Source organism: Larimichthys crocea, chromosome XIV (genome assembly GCF_000972845.2).
Source record: "Larimichthys crocea isolate SSNF chromosome XIV, L_crocea_2.0, whole genome shotgun sequence".
NCBI classification, from domain to species: domain Eukaryota; kingdom Metazoa; phylum Chordata; class Actinopteri; family Sciaenidae; genus Larimichthys; species Larimichthys crocea.
The window spans coordinates 7,113,991-7,133,612 of NC_040024.1; the positions used below are offsets into that span (position 1 = coordinate 7,113,991).

The following is a 19,622-nucleotide window of genomic DNA, read 5'->3' on the forward strand; positions in this document are numbered from 1 at the left end:
TGGTCTCCCTAGTCTGGTTTCTTTGCAATCACTAATTCAGGATTCATTAAGACCGATTCACACGGTCTCCTCTCCCCCGCCACAACCCCCCGCATGATTCGCCACAAACGCCTGATTTGGTCCTGATCTTACAGCTTCATGAAGCCAACCCAACTATCGCTGAAAAGGACAACTGATTGCCATATCAAAGACGCAATGAATGGAAATGATGAGAAGGTGTGCCAAACAGTCACGTAGTAGTTACCCTTTCCCTCTATAACGTTCATTTTTTTATTACCCCACCAAAGGCAACATAGCTAGAAAAGAATGAACAAACCATTGACAGTGTTTGTGGTTGACCTATGGGGGCTAAAAACCACCATCAGATTGTTTGCAGTTCCACCAATCATAGAAGGCAGTCAACCAGTTTTTGCAACACATTGCAAATTTTAATTTGTTGTGCAAGGCCAACCCAAGCCAAAGTTACAAAACAAAAATATAATAGAAGATTTTTAAAACGTGGCAAATCAAACTCTTGAATGAAATTGTTCCTGGAAAAGAAGGGTACTTAAAAACAGGCCACTGTGACATTGGAGGGTTTAAAAAGAACATTTCAGACAGGACGCTTGTGTGGGCCTATAGTCTCTCGGTAGACTTGGGTGTGAGATACCGTCCCCCCAAAACCAGTCAGTCAGTGGGGGGATCAACATCGAGCGGAGCGACAGGGTGGAGATAAAACACTGCGGCGCTTGGTGGGGTGAGTGAGGTGGGGGAATGTTCGTTTCGAAAAACATGGAAGGGAAGTGAAATTCTTGTTTTAAGAAACGTTTTTATTGGTATTTAATATAATTTTTAAACGTCTTTATTTTATTTGAATTCCTGAGAGGTTTTTTTATGTAATTAATATTTAAACTTTTTTTTTTTTTAATAATTTATAATGTTAAAATGTCTATTAAGTTAATTTAAAAAGTTTTAAAACTCTTAACTAAAAACCTAATCTTTTGCTCTGTTGTAATTTAATTTATTTTTTTTTAAGACATTTTAAAAATGATTTGCAATGTGTTTTGTCCGCGGCGGGGAAAAGGTGGGGGGGCGAAGGGGTGGAAAACTAAGTTTACATCGTCTTTTTACAACTAGACGACATCATTTCTGTATTAAATGGAATGCTAAGCAACAATCTTATCTTGCAATACTAAGAGCAATTAACTGCTGAATGCGACATTGTGTTCAATCGTCATTTTAATCGTTTAGTACCCAGCAACAGCAAACACATTTTGTACAAATCTAAATAAAATAAGCACTGTTTTACTTGCCATAAGATAGTATGTGGCAACCAAAAACACGGTATCATTAAAAACATCTATCTCTCTTCAAACCATAAATTAATCTCCTCACAGGCTCTGGAGGCGCAATCTGCATCGTCTGTGTGGCCCTTAACACTTATTTTTATACTGTAAGCTTTGATCCGCGTCTTGTGCAGCTGGCAGAAAACTTGTCAACATTTTTCTTCTTCTTTGGATATCGCCCCTTTGCGACTTTGGCGTGGCTGTTCACACAGAACAACAGACTCACTGTTTTTCATCAAATGAGAAAGAAAACAACAAACTCAAGTAAATATTTTAAGAGAGCACCAACGATGAGGTCCACTTACTTTTAAATAACATCCAGCGTGAAATAAGGAATGCTAATAAAAAACACGACGAAGGTGACACATTTGTCAGCGTTTATCTGTTGAGGTTCATATCAAGATCAAAAAATGATGAATGTTCCCATATAGAGTCTTGTTTTTTTCAGCTGCTTGCAGAGTCGTGTCCACAACAGGTCCCAGTTCTCTTACAGTACAGGAAATCTCTCTGAGCTGTGAGCAGCAGGGAACTCTTCTGATGGACGGTTAAGAGGAAACCACATCTAGAAAGTTATTAAACCAAAAGATGTTTCACATACTGGGGTACGTGAAGAATCCATCTGTCTGTTCACCATCCCTTTATCCAGCGAACAGTGGGAGTTTACTGGTGTGAATCTGCAGCCAGGAGAGAGTTGCGCGCCCCATAACACACTGGACAGTTTTGGTTGAACTTGAAGTAAGAGCCTGTAGTCTTGTACAGTCTTGTCAAATAATCATGATCTGCTCACTAGGGTGGCTGTGATACTCCTGGAGAGTCCAGCTCTTACTGTGATGAGGGAGGAGGAGGGAGAAGACGTGACGACTCGGCGCTTACACGCAGGATGATGAAACTCTCCACTCTATGGACTGATGTTCTTATAAAGATGGACGTCTCTTCTGGAGGCAGCTGTACAGGAAACATGACCATCTACCGATGTTTCTAAATTATAAGGAAGGGTCTCACGAGTGTCAACATTCGGGAGCCGGGACAATCACCAGACCGCAGGACTATCATCAAAGTTGAGATCCAGCCCTTAAAAAATATATGAGTATGAGCAATGAGGTATATTTATTATATAAGAATTCATATAAAGGTAAATCACTAGTGGTCATGGAGCGTTTTAACCCAGGGTTGGTTTGGCCAAAGCACCACGTGAGAGGCAGTCGATAGAGAGCTGGTGTTTTGTTGATTCAGGCCAACCTGTGGTTTGTTTCTTGTTGAAGAAGAACGTCCCCTGTCTGCTAAACTCTCCGCTCGAGTTCGCATAATCTACTTCGCTGTGGTGTGTCCCGGTCCCGCTGCTGCTCTTGCTTGGTGGTTTCGGTGTTGCTCTTCTGCCTATGAGCGCGCTAGGATGGAACCACAAAGGGTCAGCCTGTTTTTCTGTCATAAAGTGACATTGTTGCATCCTGTGTCATTGCTTGCTCTTCATGTATAAATACTGATGTCACACCCTACTTGGACTTTTCGAGAACACTCGTGTTTGTGTGGTCCCGCCTACGCTTTATATTGAATGTTTATTGTTGTGTATTTCGGAGAGGGAAACATTCTTGCACACCCGGCCAGAAATGGACAGGATGAAACATAAATAGTTGTTTGGCTGATTCTATTTGACATCTCTGATGTCTTGTTTGTTTTAACCAATCGGTGTTGCCTCTATAAGTTAATATATGCTTGAACACAAAAAGAAATAAACCGTTACGTGTTGTTCTTAGGAACATCTTTTTAAACCTTGCCGACTCAGATAAAAATAGCCTTCTGATAATCTGGCGGCTTCTCGTCCTTTTCTAAAACCTAACCTAAAAAAAAAAACAACCATACTATGTGTCCACCCCAAAGCTCACAAGAAGTCACATGCGTTTGATGACAGAAACACATGATGATTCTTTAGATAACAAAGTTACGTTGTGAACAAGGAAGATTGGATAGACTAAGATTAAAAAATCTGTTTTGTGTCGGTAAACACTCTGTGGTGGATTGCTTGAACACATACAGTATTTTCATGAATGAAGACAAAAAACATACAAAGTGTGAACTATTTGTAACAGTGAGTTTTTGTGTGCAGATAAAGACAACCTGAGTCGCGTATGTTGTATGTCGTCGTTGTACAGGATGGCAACCAAATAGAATCAGAGGTGTAAGCGTATCGGGTAAGGAAATTACACAAAAGGAGTAAACCACCATTAAAAAAGGAACCAACAAATAACCATACAAGTTTCATGAGAAACCAAAAGTTTTCGTCCATACAGAAGAGATATAGGATAAATAGTCATGAGTTTTTCACTTTGGCGTCAATTTTTGCCCGCCGCGAGAACTCCTAGCTGTATGGGAACAGAATAGAAGCCAGCTAGACATGCAAGTCATGTTCACAGAACTCGCATGTATAGGCAATGGTTATTAACGCTGGCACAGAATGACAAACTCTTAAGTCACTTCCTTTGTATGTAATCGAGCCATTTTGGCTGCTCGAGTAGCTGACATGCAAGTCGTTATACATTGTTTGATGTGATAAGCCATATCCGTTTTTGATGGACACAAGAGGCACCGCTCCCTTTATCAACTCTTATTGGTCGAGATCTCTCCTTGTGATACCCTGCACCGTCCGTTTGCAGGTGGCATTCTGACAACACATTGCCGCCTCCTCAGTCAGGCTCCAATTAGATCTTATTCGGCACTATCACCAGAATTGCCATAACCACACATGCCTCGCCATTCATAGAATATTGCTCCAACATCTAGAGACCGAGTTATTTTATCACTGTTTTATGCTTCAATGTAATAACAAACAGGGGTGGAGAACAGAGCAAAAATATAAACTAAACACAGTAGTAGATGAACATGTATTAAAACAACACACAAGAGCAGCTCTTTGAGCTCTGTCATAATTCACAACATTTGGTAATATTTGATATTGACTCTTGTGTATAGCACAAAGGGGGCCTGTATTAAAATGACAATAAAGCTGAATATTGGTGGCAGCTAGTGTAACTAATTACTTGACAGATAACATCAACTTTTATCATATGTGAGCCATTAGAGCATTTATACTGGTCGTGGGACTAGGACTGAAGTGTGGTCTTGAAATAAGAGTCTCAAAACAAGAAGCAATGAACAGCGGTTCAACAAATGAAACAGTGCTCTGAGTCAGCGTTAAGGATCTCTGTTTTGAAATACACAAAAGAAAGTACACAAGGGTTGGTGTTACACCCAACAAAGGGAACGCTTTAAAGAAAACCTTGAGATTGATTTTTTCAGTAGTACAAGAAGTAAGACATTATGGCTAAATGTCAAAACTCCTGACGAAAACAGATGAGGTAAACGTTCTCTAAAGAAATGTTCCGTTTTTCCATGCTAGTAACCAATAAACTGCCACTGCCACAACTACAACACAACTCACTGCTTTGCAATAGAAATTTAACTGACTCTCTAGTCTACTTGAAAAATTCTTGATTTGATATGTTGTTGCGTTAGTTTGCATTATCTATAAAGTCCGTCTCTGTTTTCAGCCAGCCGACCCTGTCTGAAATTAACCGGAGAAGCCTAGTTGGAAGCCTGCAACTACATACACACATATGTTTGTTAGAAGTGAGTGAGGAGTACGAAGAGTCGTTTAGCGTAGAGACCTACAATACTGAAGAGCAATTAAATCCCGCTGGAGGTTAGTTTATGAGCATTGAGTATTTTTGTTTTGCTTCGTTCCTTTCTTTTCTTTACTCCTCGCCCTGATGACGTGATCTCTGAAGCCTCTGTGAAGCTGGTTTGTTCCAACCCCGTCCTAAATCATGTGTTGAAATGTTGTTGTTGGTTTTTACGGCCCCGGATGAATGGTCCAGTCAGAAAAAAAAAAAAAAAAAGATTAGATGTTGCTACAGAGTAAAACTTTGTCCAGTTATCATTTTTACTGTGCAGTAATTAAATGGAGAAGTCATGAGATTAGAATTCAAACTAAGTTAATATCCTTGAACCCGCTCTCTAACAGCTTATCGTTTTCACTCAAACTCTTCAGTTCAGGTGTTTGACTGCCTTCTACTTTCTAGTTGCTCATCAATGTTTATGCTTACATTATTTGTCACGATGAGCTGTGGCCATCGTGAAGATCTCATTGGAGGTGCTGCTGGTTTGAATCCCCGAACAGATGAGGAAGATCGACGCTCTCATCTCCGTTAACATCGACTCTCAACGTGCCTTCAAGCAAGGCACCTAGATTGCTTGTGAATTGTCTGAGGCAGCATCATACTTCAGAAGCTGGAGGGACAATTAACAGAAGTTTAATTTAAAGAAAAAGTCTGTGTTGATTTGACAAGGAGCAACAAAATGTTTTTGACTCACGTTTTTTTGATGATGCTTGCGTTTATGAAATAAATATCCACCGACTCCACCACCCAGGACTAGTACGACGCAGAAAACTGCCACTAAGAGCAGAGCCAGATGGGACCGACCACCTAAAAACAAACAAACAAACAAACAAACAAACAAACGAGCATGATTTAGTTTCTTTTTTTAAAACAAAGCATGAGTATTAAAATCCTTAATTTTAAAGATTTTTCTTTGTTTCTAACCTGTAAGATTTGTCTCATTCTTTGGCTCTGGAGGCTGGAGAGTTCTGGGATGAAGTGTTGTCTCTGTTGTTGTTTCTTTTGAGATTGGATCTGTAAAATAAACAACAAGATTTGCAATGATTTATACCCAGCCAGTAAACCCACATGGGCATAAATAAACCTCTGCCCATCTTTGTTACCCAACTGGGACCCAGACAATTACATCCTCAGGCCCTACATGGGTTCATAAAGGGCCGTTAATGTGCTCTATATAGGTCCTGTGTATAATATATATATATATATATATATAAAAACTCACCAATAACAAGCTTAATCACTGAAGCGCGCCTCAACTCTGGGATTACACATTTGTATAGTCCCTGGTCAGAGAGCCACACATTTGTGATCTTCAGCGATATGTTGCCGTGTTTTAGGCCGTCTTTGTCCAGCGTCGTCCTCCCAGCATAAGACTCCATCTTCATGTCCTCAACGTCGTGGTAGTCACGGTACATGTGAACAAACCTGTTCTCGCTCAGTGGGTCTCCAGGGTCAGGCGGGACCCTCCACCACATCACCGTCTGCCCCTCCACATTGACCCCAGGCTTCACGTGACACAGTATGACAACATCATCATGCAGAGCCACCACGATCGGCTGAGAGGGACAGACGACCTGATGTAGATCTGAGAAAAGAAGTGAAAGTTTAAATCGTTGGAAAATGGAACAAAGTCTGGAATCTGTATGATGAAAACTTTGATATCATATAAATCGATATGAACTCAAACATCATTTTACTTCTAAGTAATAAAACTTACACAACACCATAGTTGAAGTTTAAGGAGCATCTCTAACATAGTTATAGGCACATTGAGCCTCTGCATGTTGTTCTTATTGTAGGAGGCCACAGGTGGGCAGTATATAACAAAAAGCTCTAAACAAAACTACCTTCAGTCTCCCAACACATGCCAAAGTGCAAGTGCTTAAGTGCAAGTATATTACCTTGTGCATGCAGCTTACAGTACTGTCATAAATCATTGACAGAACAAGCAGATTGAACCTTGTCACTGCAACAAAATGTGTGTGTGTGTGTACACACATTTGACAAAAAATGTCCAACTGAAAACCACTAAAAATTAGATTTTTTTAACCCCACACTGATCTTAACATAAACCAATGCATTCCTTTATGTTAAGATTTCATTTTGGACAATTGCATTTTTTTTTTTTTTAATTTGTCCACCAGACAAACCTGCTGCATGTTCCTCCCCCTCCCCCCCCCATTCAAAGCATGCAGCAAAATTTCACATTTACTGGATGCAGGGCCATCTTTAGCTGTTTGAGGGCCCCTATTTTGTCAAACTCTGAGGGAGAGATTCCAAACTTTTTCAGATGATATGTGGCGATGCACAGATCAATGTCTGTTACATTTTGAGAGGAAACAGTACAATAATAAATGCAACAGATGCAGAATGTTTCTGAAAAATGTTTAATGTAAACTTGTAAACAAGGTGACATAACATAAAAAAAACCTTTCCCACCAATCCAAAACAGTAAAAAAAACAAAAACAAAACATAACTTACTTAAATAAAAATACAATACAGTGGACCAGCATCCATATTAATGTGCAAACAATAAAAAACTAGTAATAATAGTTATATAGTCAGGAGCTGTTGAAGAACCTAAGTATTTGAAAATTGTTTTCTGCAGCTGTTTTGCACTAACACAAAAAATTCTGAATCTGTTTTATATTAAATTAGATAAAACATGCTACCAGTTTCAAAGTTGTCACTTTCAGACCGTTTCTGTGTTTATCTTCACATTATACTTAAAGTAATACAAATGAAGGTGAGCAACATATGATATAGAGGGAATATGTTTGCATATATTTTGCAGTACATTACAACGTGGATAACTTGCATCTTATGCAGTACAGTACACTTTAAATTGTTAACTTGTGTTACAATAGTTCTTTTAAATTATAAATACTACATCCAAAACGTTAACTGAACAATCTTTCTAAGCACAGTGATCATTTAAAATTCATAATGTGAATGCACTAATTAGTGTAATAATAGGTGGGTTGGGGCCCTTTGCAGCCGCTTAGTCCGCATATAGCAAGACACGGCTCCGAATGAATGAATGACAGCTGGGGAGTTTTCTGCAGCACCAATCATTTAATAATACTTTTACTTGTGACAGAGTGTTTTCACTTTGGTATCTGCACACATAAAAATGCCTGAACTCACCTGTACCGGCTGCCCGCGCCGCGGTGAACACATGTACGGTTAAAGTCCAGAGAGTCAAAGTGAAGGCGAACATCAAGTCCACGGAGAGAACCGTAAGAAAGAACCGGAGAGTGAGACCGAGAACTACCGACTGTCGGTGTGTGAGCGTGATCCCGTGTGACTGAGGCGGGACTGCTCTCACGCTTTAATAGCGTCATGACACTTGTTGAGCCGGTTCTAGAGTTGCACAACTGTGTACTTTGTTACATGTTACACTTTCTTTATTTACCTCGCCAGTCATGTTTTCTTGTATTTGAATTACACAGTTCAAATGTCCAACTTCACAGCAGAAATAAACATGTTTACAGCCTGGTACAAAAAACAGTTTTGGTCTCTGTAGCTAATTTCCCTGTTCATGACAACTGTACTGAGGGTGAAGTTTGTTCCTCATTCCTTTACTGCTTGGTACAGATCTGAAAGACAGGTTGGTGCCATTCAGTTAAGAGGATCTTAAAATGAACACCCATGACACCTGCTGGCAGAGTCTTGGTATTAGCCAAAGAATACAAGACATCCTCATGAAACAAGTGATTATACAAATTAACTTGCAGATTATCACCAACTTTATTTTGTTTGATATAAATTTTAATGCTGTTAAAGGAAATCTGAAGAAATTAATAAATATGAAGAAACTAAAATCAGAAGACGTGTGTGGAATATTGAAATCCAGCATAAGCAACACATCTTGTATTTTAGATCTGAATTCACAATAAATGGCGATAAACTACAATATCAGCCATGAAAACTGATCAGTGCATTAAACATTTACACATTCATAAATGCTAAAGAAAATGATCATTTCATCAGATACTGATGCTGCTCAGAGGATCTTTGGTGACACACTAACAAGTTCACATTCATGGATTTAAGTGAAATGTTCCAAGAACGATTGGATAAAGTGGCAGAAATATGAAATAAACCACTGAAGCATCATGTCAGGTCCAAGTTCATCTTCTGTCAGTAGAAATGACCACACTGTTGGAGAGCCACCAGACTCTTTATTGAAACATAAAAAAAGCTAAACTTGTGTTTTTATCAGATGCAGCAGTTAATTAAATGTTGCTATACATAAAATGAGGCAATACGTATAGGGTAGTACAGTATATATAGTAGAGTATATAGTATAGGATAATTATTTTCTCTTAACACTGGTGTTGGCATATGAACAAGCTGTTTAATGTGAGTCTTCCTCTTTCATTTCAAAATTCTTCATCAGGAGCAGTTTTCATTTCATCAGCTCGAGCTGTGGGGAAACCAGAGCAAAGAACATTTTTAAAAGGAGTTAATTATCATTTTTCTCATAAGTAGAATTTAATTCCACATAATCAGCTTTAGGTTAAGGAGCCTGCAGCTAACTCAACTGGTGTCATGCCATTGTTCTGATGGTCCATTATTTGAAACCTCAATAATCAGCATCTACCATTGAACAGAAGGCCCATTGGTCTGAAAGCTCGTTATCCCAAACACTTGAAAACACACTCTCCATGCAGACTGTCCTGCGGTTGGAAGTTGGAGCTGGGAATAACACCAACCATCTCGGATTCTGAGGTCGGGGTTGGTGACGTTCTTTCAACGTACCAAATTGAAAACTCGACTTCACTGGGTGTTACAGTTGAAATTTGGGAACTGGGAATACAGAATTTCAACTTCCAAGTAGTTAGATTACATAGCTTAGTTGATTAACCAGTGTTCTAATTTTAACCAAAACCATGATCTTTCCATGAACCTAACCACATACAGCTCTTCAGAAACCCGTGACAACACTTCTCGCGTGAAACGCAAGTTAAAAGACAATGTCTGAGCACTTTCTTGTGGATATAAAAGGTCAATAGGGGTGTCCCTGACCCTGACTATCAGGCTTGTCAGTGGTGGTGTTCTTACCTTGAGCCCACTTTCGATACATTTGTCAGTGGTGGTGTTCTTACCTTGAGCCCACTTTCGATACATGTATATGCACAAAATGAGTATGGCAGTGTAGAGGATGAACAGCAGGATGGTGCACACCAGCTTTGGCACAGTAATGACAGGAGGAGTTGGTGGAGATGGCTCGATAGGGATACTTGTGGAGTTACTTGTAGTTCTGCCTGTGAGCAGGAAAAATTCAAGCACGTCATCGTCAACAGTTCTGATTTCATTAAAATCTTACAGAAAGTTCAAAAACATTAGTGCCAGTGCAACAAGAGTCAATGCTAACTTATTTAGTACTTATTTAGTTATATACAGCAGATACGTTAGGTATAAGTTAACTTATGTAATGTAAATGAAGCTAATAAGTAACATATGTATTCTAATCTTTGACCCAGGGAATCAGGGTTCATGTCCCACGTGGAACCAGGAGTCAAATGTTGACTTATTTTAAGTTACATACATAGATGAACTTACATAAAGTACTTTAAAGTACTGTCAGCTACAACCTTGTTTTTGTTGACTGCCTATCATACACACATTGGACTAGTGCATATAAGAAGAAGAACATCATGTCACCTCTCACAGCCAGCCAGCTCTTCGGTGACCTTTTTTTCGTGGTATGTTCACACTCGTAGTAGCCTTCATCAGACCTGGACACCTTTTTGATGATCTTCTTCCCTGCAGGCTCTGTGCCAATAAAAACACCATCTTTGAAGAACTTAGCAGAGAAATCTGAAGTCATGTCGCTGCCTCCTGCCTTGTAGGAACAGAAGAGTGTCACTTCATCTTCATCTGTCACAGGATGTGCAGGGCTGACCAGGATCACAGCACCCTCTGAAATATAGAAGAATACCTGACTAGTTGAGTTTACTCTTTAACTACAAAAATGATTAAAGGAACAATATGTGACATATTTATGTGTACTAAATTATGAAACGAGCATGCTATGTTATCAGAAATTGAGGAAACATCCTCGCCTGAAACACAAGCTGTGTGAAGTGAATCAAAACACGGAAAATAAAGCCACGACTTTAGTACTGCAGAAGCAATTTTTAACCACTAGATGACACTGTTACAAGCAAAGTTTCACCTTGTTCCTTCAACAGTCCAGCATATAATAAGCAGAGAAGACAAACAAGCTGCATACACAGTTGTTATTACCGGTCACTGTGATGTTGATTGGGTTGCTACGCTCCCCTCGCTGAGTTTCACACCAGTACACTCCCGTGTCTGATTTGAAGGCATCTTCAACTTCGCAGAAGGAGTCACCTTTGAGCCCCCATCCAGCCATACATGCCTCAGATGAAGCAGTGGCGGTGTTTCTTCTCACCTCACCTGCTTCACACTTCATAATGATGGAGTCATACTGAAAGAACTGAGCTCTGTTGGGAGTGATGCTCAATTTGGCTGTAGCGGGCGTCAAACCTGAAATAACAAATATTAATTGATTTAAATACTTTGTGTACACAGCTGATCATGTGCATTGCTGTGATTATTTGTTGTGTGGGTTTAATTTAAACCTTCGTCAATTAAGATTTGGCTTAATCCAAATAATTGAGTGTCGTCTGCAAAGAGTCACTCAAAATGAGCCCACAGAGAAATTTCACCAATTCTGCCACTCTGCAGGACTTGTTCATCTCTTTTAGCACATGAACAAGCCTGTAAAATTGTTCAGTTTTAGTGCTCCCTGCCACAGCGTTCCCACAAACGAGCTTGTGAAGAACATGGAATATTTAGCAACATGGAGACGTCGAAGACTAACCCAGCATCTCCAGACTAATTCGAAAATGTGCATTAGGCTGGCAACTTGCTTACAAACTTTATCAAAAACAGTTAAACAGTAGACTAAAATGTGTTTCAGAAAACATTTGAGTATCTTGTTTCATGTTTGATTGGCACTGCCCAGTTTGACAGTTTAATCTGAGTTTCGTGTGTTAAAATAGACGGACCTGCATCCTGGACGCAATTTCTTCAGAATGAGTGAAAGTGGCTTCAGATAAAACATCATACATTTAGCATCTTCAAATCTGACAAAACTAAAACTGTCCAGGTGATCAGGACACAACATCTGGCTTTGTTTCACTAGTTACATAAATCATCATGGACTCGATGTCCGATTGTTCTGGGTTGTTTTTTGAGCAAGCTCTGATTTAAGGAAAAGTACAGTCAATGAAAGATAAGTGCTCAGGTAGAGAAAGAGAACAGAAAGTAGATTATCTTAAAAGAAAAAAAAAGGTAAATTACTTACAGAGCGTTAAGATGTAGATCACTGATGTGAACTCCATTGTGTTTTAACTTCTCTGTCTAGTTTTAGACGGTGTTAACCACATCCTGACTAACACAGGAAATCGTCAAATGCAGGACAGTGCCACACATTTTGCAAACTTGCTTGCTAATTTGCTTTTATGATTTGTTAATTGTCAATCAAAGTCCCCAAAAGATGTTACTGTTTGCTGATGATCTTTTACTTTGTTTATGCAGATCACTCACCTGCTTCAGAAACATGATTCTAACATGAGAATCAAACTTTCAGAATACAGGTCTATAGATGTCACTGAAAGCCACAAAGTCAAACCTGTCACCAGCCACACGAAGGCTATCTTTGACATTTCAGAGAAACAGGAAATGAAATGAGTGCATCAAAAAGACTGACTGGAAACTACCTTTATAGTACATCTGATCCACAAACGAACCAAACAATAAATTGTTCAGGTTGTATTTGAACATTCAAGAAAAAAACTGTATCTATAATAAAGTGAGAAATCAAAGCATGCAACTTAAGAAAAAACCCACAAGCTGCAAGTAGCACAGACGACAGGAGGCCTTTACCGGAGACACTAAAAGTGATGCCCAAACACAAACAGGGATTTAGGAGTGGACCCAATAGCAGACATAGTGCTATGGAGACCAGGAATTTGCATTAAAAGTATATTTAATTACTTACTGGCCTGGGTTGAACACAAAGGAACACAGGAGCAATATTTGAAAATAAACTAAAGGTGGTCCAGGGCAAAAATATGAACTAAGAACACTGGAACAGAGCAAGAACACGGGTAAGCTTAAAAACACACATACTGTAAGACATGTAAGACACATAGAGGTAGAGTACAGAAACAGGAAATACAGGGACTCAATGGCCATGCAGGACACCAGGTAAAACTAATCAGGGACAGGTGCATCAACAACAAGGCAGGAAGTGGAAGACAGACAGGGGAGAACTACAAAATAAAACAGGAAACACAAAACAAACTCTTAGGTTGAATTCAGGCAGCCATCGTGGATTTAGAGGTCAGATCTTACGAATTAGAAATCTGACTTCAGGGGGTGTTATAGCCGAAACTTCCAACTGGGAACTTGGAAAGTTCAAAACCTCCAAGTTTAACTTCCAAGTGAGTGAAAGGTTTTCTGGCTTGCCAAGTCATTCTCAGCTCAGACTCAGCTCAAGATAAACGGGATGCAGCATTGGCATGTCCCAGAATGTGACAGCTGTTACTAGAAAGCAAATACATGTCAAGTGTTGCCTTTGTTAACCATAATGTTTCCATACATGTATATGTATGAATCACTGTGCATAATTATCTTTTCATTAAATGTCATTTGAGGTTTTGCAGAGTTTACATTTGACAGTGTCGTTTTTCTTGTCTGGTTGGAAAACACAAAAACAAAGACGTTCCAGCTACAAACCACTTCTTGATTTCATGTGGGAAATGAAAATCTTGCACTCCGTCAGCCCGCTTCCCTGTTTTCTACTTGTGCACTTTAAATCATCTGATAGGTGACAGTATACTGTACAACACAATGCAAGGAGCGTTGCTTTTGTCAGGTGCATACCTGAAGCCCCAGACAAAGTGTTGTTGTTATATCAGCAGCTTTCTGACTGCAGGCCCTACTACAAGAGGAGAAAGTGGTCTGGTCAGGTAATGAGCGCCATCTGCTGGTGTTATGGAAGAACAGCAGCAATTGAGAGAACGCAACATTTACAGGAAATTCCAGTCACACAAGAGCTACAGTTATGGAATCAAAAAGTATTGCACAGGTACAGGTGTACCTAAAGTGCAGACTGAGTGTGAACAAGAGGAGACGTGTGATGAGCTTCAAATTGTGGCTTTATTCTATTAGAAATTATATTTATTGATCCAAAAGATTTTCAAATTCAAAAGCTGCATTGTGACATACACATACTGTCAGATTTAAAATTTCTGATTTCTGAGGCTTTACTTTTCTTTTCTTTTTTTTTAAACAGGAATGAGGAATTTTAAACTGAATTCACCTTTTACACCCAAATCCGAGCCGAGTAAATTAATAGTTTGACATCTTAATCAAGAAATAATAATGTGCTTTACTTTTTTCTTATTTCTTCGTATTATTCTACAGAGAAAATGTTGCCTACAGTAGACTGATGATGCACAGCACAGAAAGGTTTCACAATCATAACTATGCTGTTAAACACGTTTCTGTGTTAAACTTGTTAATCAGTTATCTAAACTATGTTTGTGTGTGACCTTTCGACAGTGAAAGTGAAACTTAAATTCTCTGTGATCCTTTCATGTTCAGCCCTTTTCTCTCTCGCTCTGTGTGATCGACAGCGATTCTGTTCTTTATCAAACAATGGAGATGAAGTCCACGCCATTCATTCATTTTTTCCTGTGTTCTCTCATCGTGAACCTTGCAGGTAAGTTTCTCTTCATCAAGTGAACTATTTTATTTGTTGTTCACTCCAGACGAAATATTTTCCTCTCAGCTGTTGAATCTTTATTTACCTTTATTCGGTTGATATTCTGGGCACTGATTTCAAATATTACAATGAATAATTAATCAGAAAACAATCTTTGATCTGTAGAGATTAATTCATGTTCATAAAGGATTCTGTTCTGTCCTACCACTGAACACAACAATGTTTTCTACATTTGGTCTTTGAAAAACTTTTGTAAAACTATTTCACAACCGTTAGAAAACTTTATTTTTTAAAGTGATATTTGAATTAAAATGGAGACACAATCTATTTCCTGCTTTGCAGCTATCATAGCTCGCCCTCCCCCCTCATAAAAGCCATTTTATTCATGTTATGTAATGCAGGTGAGTCAGACAGGTATGTGAGAGTGAGATCCCAGAGACTCAGGCAGAGACTAGTGTAGATGAGGAGGCCGATCATTTTGTTAATTTACCAACCTAACCTTTTTTGTTTTTTGTTAACCTCTCTGTTTATGTGGGTTATTATTTTAATTTGTTGAACTGTGGTAAAAAAAAACAAACAAACAAACAAACAAACAAAAAAACTACACACTAGAAAGAGCTGAACTGTTGTTTCATTTATCCAATTTCCACCACAATGGAAAAAGTGGGCCGGTCTTGGGCCTGAAACTCCCGGGCTGAGGTGACCCCACTGTGGGTAGCTGTGGTCCTTAAAACGCTGTGTGCCTTCTGAAGGCATTGTTGGTTGAAGTCTGTTGCCAGTGCTCCTGTAGACGTTTGTGAGGACGCTGGTGTTCTACATTTATTTGGTAGCAACATTTTACTGTCACCATCGTACTCTGTGACGTTTTAGACTTCTGCAGTCACAGACATTGACTCTTGAGTCAGACTCTGATGTTGCCCGGTGCTTTTTTTATTTAAAAATTCAGTTTGATAGCATGAATAAATGCGAGGTTCAAGGTGACTGATTTGTTCACATCAACCAATCGTGGCCCTGGCTGGTGATGGTACCATGTTACCTTGAACCTCCCATCGATGTCAGATCAGAGACTGTGGTGTGGACCAGACCTGATTTGAACCCAGAGTACATCCATTATCACCAAGACGGACAATTGAATTCTGAGAATCAAAATCCATCTTATCGTTACCACATTAGACTGTTTGTGGATGAACTGGAGAACGGAAATGTCTCCATGAAAAAGTGAAACTCTCTGATGCAGGAAAATATATATGTTATCTTTCATCAATGCAGAAGGAAGCGTCCATCCAACTCACTGTTGGTAAGTCAGACTGTCTGAAAAAGGTAGAGAATTGATTGAGTTAATTAGGGGTTTCATTAAATACTTAAAGGGAGTCATGGGCGGCTCAAAGTTGGTTTGTGAAGTGAATGGCGCTACCTTTGAGTCCAGTATCCAATCCTTCTGATACGTCCATGATGTCAATGCACCTCTTAATATTCACATAATTGATGGAAATGTTTGTGAATTCACATTTTCCTTTCCTCATTTTCTGGACAATCAGTTGAAGGCTGCTCTACATTTGAATTATATGCATGTGTATCGTGTTCAAATAAAAGACTCAGCTAGGACCAGCTGCTGTTCAGCCATCTTAGTTTGCAGAGATGTTGCAACAGGAAGTCTAAATGCAAATGTTTGTTTCCTCAGGAGAGTCTGATGTGATTGGCTCACATGAACCAGTCAAAGCAACACTCGGTCAAGACGTCATTCTGCCATGCCACCTGGAGCCTCCATTTGATGTGTCGACTCTAACGGTGGAGTGGAAACAGGGTGAAAAACACGTACACCGCTATCGAAGTGGAGTGGACGATCAAGCTGGTCAGGACAAGAACTACACAAACAGAACGTCTCTCTTCCATGAAGAAATGACCAGTGGAAACATTTCACTGAAACTGACCAAAGTAACTGAACTGGATGCAGGAAATTACACCTGCCATGTTCCTAAACTGCACAGTCAGGTCAGGAGAGGCAAAGTTACCCTCACTGTTGGTGAGTTCTTACTATTAAAATTAAGTAAAATTTAAAAAAGTTATATTTTTAATGTTTTAAAGTATTTTATCTCTTAATCACAGTCACTATTTAACAATGTTTCAACAGAGTCAGAGGATGATGCAGACAAAAGACGTCAGACTAATAAAACTGGTCAGTGAATATTTTGACTTCTACTTATTTCTATCCACATTAGTTTAAACCAGAAAGAAAACAGCTACTCTTGCTGTGTTTTTATCACATATATTAATATTTTATTTCATTTCTTTCTGTACACATGAAGCCACAAACCTGCACTCTGTAACGTACATGTTGATGTAACTCCACTCATCCTTCATTCATCAAGAAACTGTTGAAAGTTGTTGTCAGGTGTTAAAGCACCATCTACTGCTGGGTTGTTGAGATTGTTGAATGAGAACAGTTTTGTCTGAGATGAAAATTAAGCAGATCTGGGTTCGTCTGGGTTTCAGAGATGATTCAGTATTTTTCTTTGAGAACTGACTGTCAGAGATTGGAGACGTTATAAGATGATATAAAATAGTATAACAGCACATCCTCGAGTGTGATATTTCTTTTATACAACAGTTCTAAAAGCTCCAATTGTTAGTTAACAGTAATAATAAGTGCCAACAGATTATGATTCGTCAAATACAAATATATCCACACCTGGACTGGAGCTGCACTGTTGCCAAGCAACACAAAGCTGCTTTGTCTCACATATGCAACCAGTGAAATATCTTGGTGGGAATATCAGTCTGATAAAATCAAACATGTTCAATATTATCAGAAGGTAGGTGCATTATTTTCAGCCAGTGAGTGAACCAGTGAGAAATCTTCATGTTTGAAACTCTTCAATTCATTCCTACGTTCATCAGAGCTGTTATCAGCACTGATGAAATGCTTTTTGTAGTGTTGTATGATACTGCAACAAAAGTCCAAGTACACATTGTGATACCGAGGATCTGAAATGGATTAATTTTATCTTGCAGTTCATGGTGGAGAAGAAATCTTGACACCAGGCCGTGGACTTAGCAGTGGTGATGTCGCTGGAATTGTCATTTTAATTCTTGTCATTGTTGGAATTGGTCGTCTTGTATGGAAGAGACGTAGAAACGCTGGTGAGTCTTACATTTCTCCTCTCTTCATTTTTCATTTGAAAGAATAGCTTCACAGTTTTGTCTTCGAACAATAATGGAGTGCCCACATGAACAGTGAGACAGGTTTATCTTCTTATTTTGAAAAGCACTGACTAATAACATCTTTTGTGTCGTATAGAGCAGAATGCAGGAGACGGCGGGGGAAGACAGGAAGACAAGGACGAAAATCAGCCCATCGCTGATAATGTTAGAGGTAACAATGCAGGTAATTGATCATAACTCTTAAATACTTTTATTTCACAGTTTTGCCTTCAAACAATAATGGAGTGCCCACACGAACAGTGTGACAGGTTTATCTTCTTGTTTTGAAAAGCACTGACTAATAACATCTTTTGTGTCGTATAGAGCAGAATGCAGGAGACGGCGGGGGAAGACAGGAAGACAAGGAGGACGACGATCAGGTGAACAGCTCTCCGAATGTTCAGAGGAGACGACGCAGATAAATGATCATAACTCTTAAAAACTCCAAACATTTTTTTTTCAAATCAGGTGCCTCAAGCAGAACATCCAAATTAATTAAAAACACTCAGGATTTGCCAAAATGTCAAAAGTGATCAAGGTAATTATTTTCTAATGTTCATAGGGAAACTGCAGACCCAAGTTACATAAGACTGTTCAGATTTTTATTCACTCACTGCTGTTTACAAGACAAATAGCAGGTCATGTTTTCACCCCATGAGGGCGCTGTTGTCTCACTGTTATTTGAGAACGCAGACACATGAGAACTTTTTATGTGACCTTACTGTAATTGTGACATAATGGTGCAGATACTTTAAAATGAAAAAGTACCTGAGGTAGTACTACACTGTAGAAGTACTCCACTACAAGTTAAAGTGCTGCATTCAAAACTTCATTATTGTTAATATGGTTCAGTTAGTTAGGTAGATCAGGTTTAACGAACAGCAGCTATATGGTAAATGGTAAATGTCCATACTTATATATCTCCTTTCTACTCGTCCAACCACTCAAAGCTCGTCTACACAACATATCTCATTCACCCATTCACACACTGATGACATTGTCTGCCATGCAAGGTGCCAACTGCTCATCAGTTTGAGGAGCTAACCATTCCTTCGAACCACCGATCATTAGATTGGTGGATGACCCACTCTGCCGCCTGAGCCAGCTAGAAATGATCACTACAACTATTTTTTAAAAGAGAAAGCAATTAGCAATGTTCACAATGAATGGATATAAAGTAACAAAACATAATACAGTTATATTTCAAAATTCTAAATGATGTACTGCATCTTAAATTAACTCAGTAACTAAAATGGTTTACACAAAAATGTTACACTGTTTGAAGAACTGAAAATGGTTAATTGGAGTACCCACACTGTATTAATATTATTCTCATACAAACATTTCATTTGTCCATTCATTTCACCAAAACAATACGTGGACAGAGTCAGCGTGAATGTTTCTCTGGTTGTTCACTGTTTCTATTTTTCTATGTAATTCTGAATGTTTAGTTATTCAAGTTATTTGAAGTTTGAATGTTTTTTTTATTATTTTATTATGTCTGTTGTCCTTTAATAAAAGTATATTTTTCTTACATTCTTCACTGACTCCAACACTTCCTCTTTCATTCTTTGGTTATTATGGAAAGAATTAAACACGCTGAGTTTTTAACTTTTCTCATCTGCTTTTATTTTTCTAAACAGTAAACGTGA

The 19,622-nt window shown here is 38.9% G+C and overlaps 3 protein-coding genes across 4 annotated transcripts in view; 1 reads left to right on the forward strand and 2 right to left on the reverse strand.

Moving 5' to 3' along the window:
* The window catches only part of LOC104937830 (myelin-oligodendrocyte glycoprotein-like), a 33,928-nt gene extending 25,648 nt beyond the window's left edge, over positions 1 to 8,280 (reverse strand). The window contains exon 1 of the mRNA XM_027287652.1: positions 8,148 to 8,280. Within this exon, the coding sequence (XP_027143453.1) occupies positions 8,148 to 8,220 (73 nt within the window). The 5' untranslated portion in view covers positions 8,221 to 8,280. The remainder of the gene's footprint in view (positions 1 to 8,147) is intronic.
* The window catches only part of LOC104935135 (V-set domain-containing T-cell activation inhibitor 1), a 592,626-nt gene extending 573,828 nt beyond the window's left edge, over positions 1 to 18,798 (forward strand). Inside the window, exons 7-11 of the mRNA XM_027287597.1 lie at positions 16,451 to 16,792; positions 16,901 to 16,945; positions 17,782 to 17,910; positions 18,068 to 18,154; positions 18,295 to 18,798. Coding sequence (XP_027143398.1) covers positions 16,451 to 16,792; positions 16,901 to 16,945; positions 17,782 to 17,910; positions 18,068 to 18,154; positions 18,295 to 18,392 — 701 coding nt within the window. The 3' untranslated portion in view covers positions 18,393 to 18,798. The remainder of the gene's footprint in view (positions 1 to 16,450; positions 16,793 to 16,900; positions 16,946 to 17,781; positions 17,911 to 18,067; positions 18,155 to 18,294) is intronic.
* Positions 8,978 to 13,508, reverse strand: LOC104937831 (uncharacterized). 2 transcript variants are annotated; one of them, XM_027287647.1, is made up of 5 exons: positions 13,039 to 13,508; positions 11,256 to 11,519; positions 10,671 to 10,928; positions 10,112 to 10,270; positions 8,978 to 9,429 (listed from the first exon to the last, which is right to left on the reverse strand). In XM_027287647.1, exons 2-5 carry the CDS (start codon positions 11,443 to 11,445, stop codon positions 9,386 to 9,388), a joined length of 651 nt encoding a protein of 216 aa, XP_027143448.1. In that variant the 5' UTR covers positions 11,446 to 11,519; positions 13,039 to 13,508; the 3' UTR covers positions 8,978 to 9,385. The 2 variants fall into 2 exon arrangements, with proteins under 2 accessions (XP_027143448.1, XP_010752445.3); XM_010754143.3 differs by lacking the exon at positions 13,039 to 13,508 and adding an exon at positions 12,343 to 12,560.
* Positions 18,799 to 19,622: the final 824 nt, after the last annotated feature.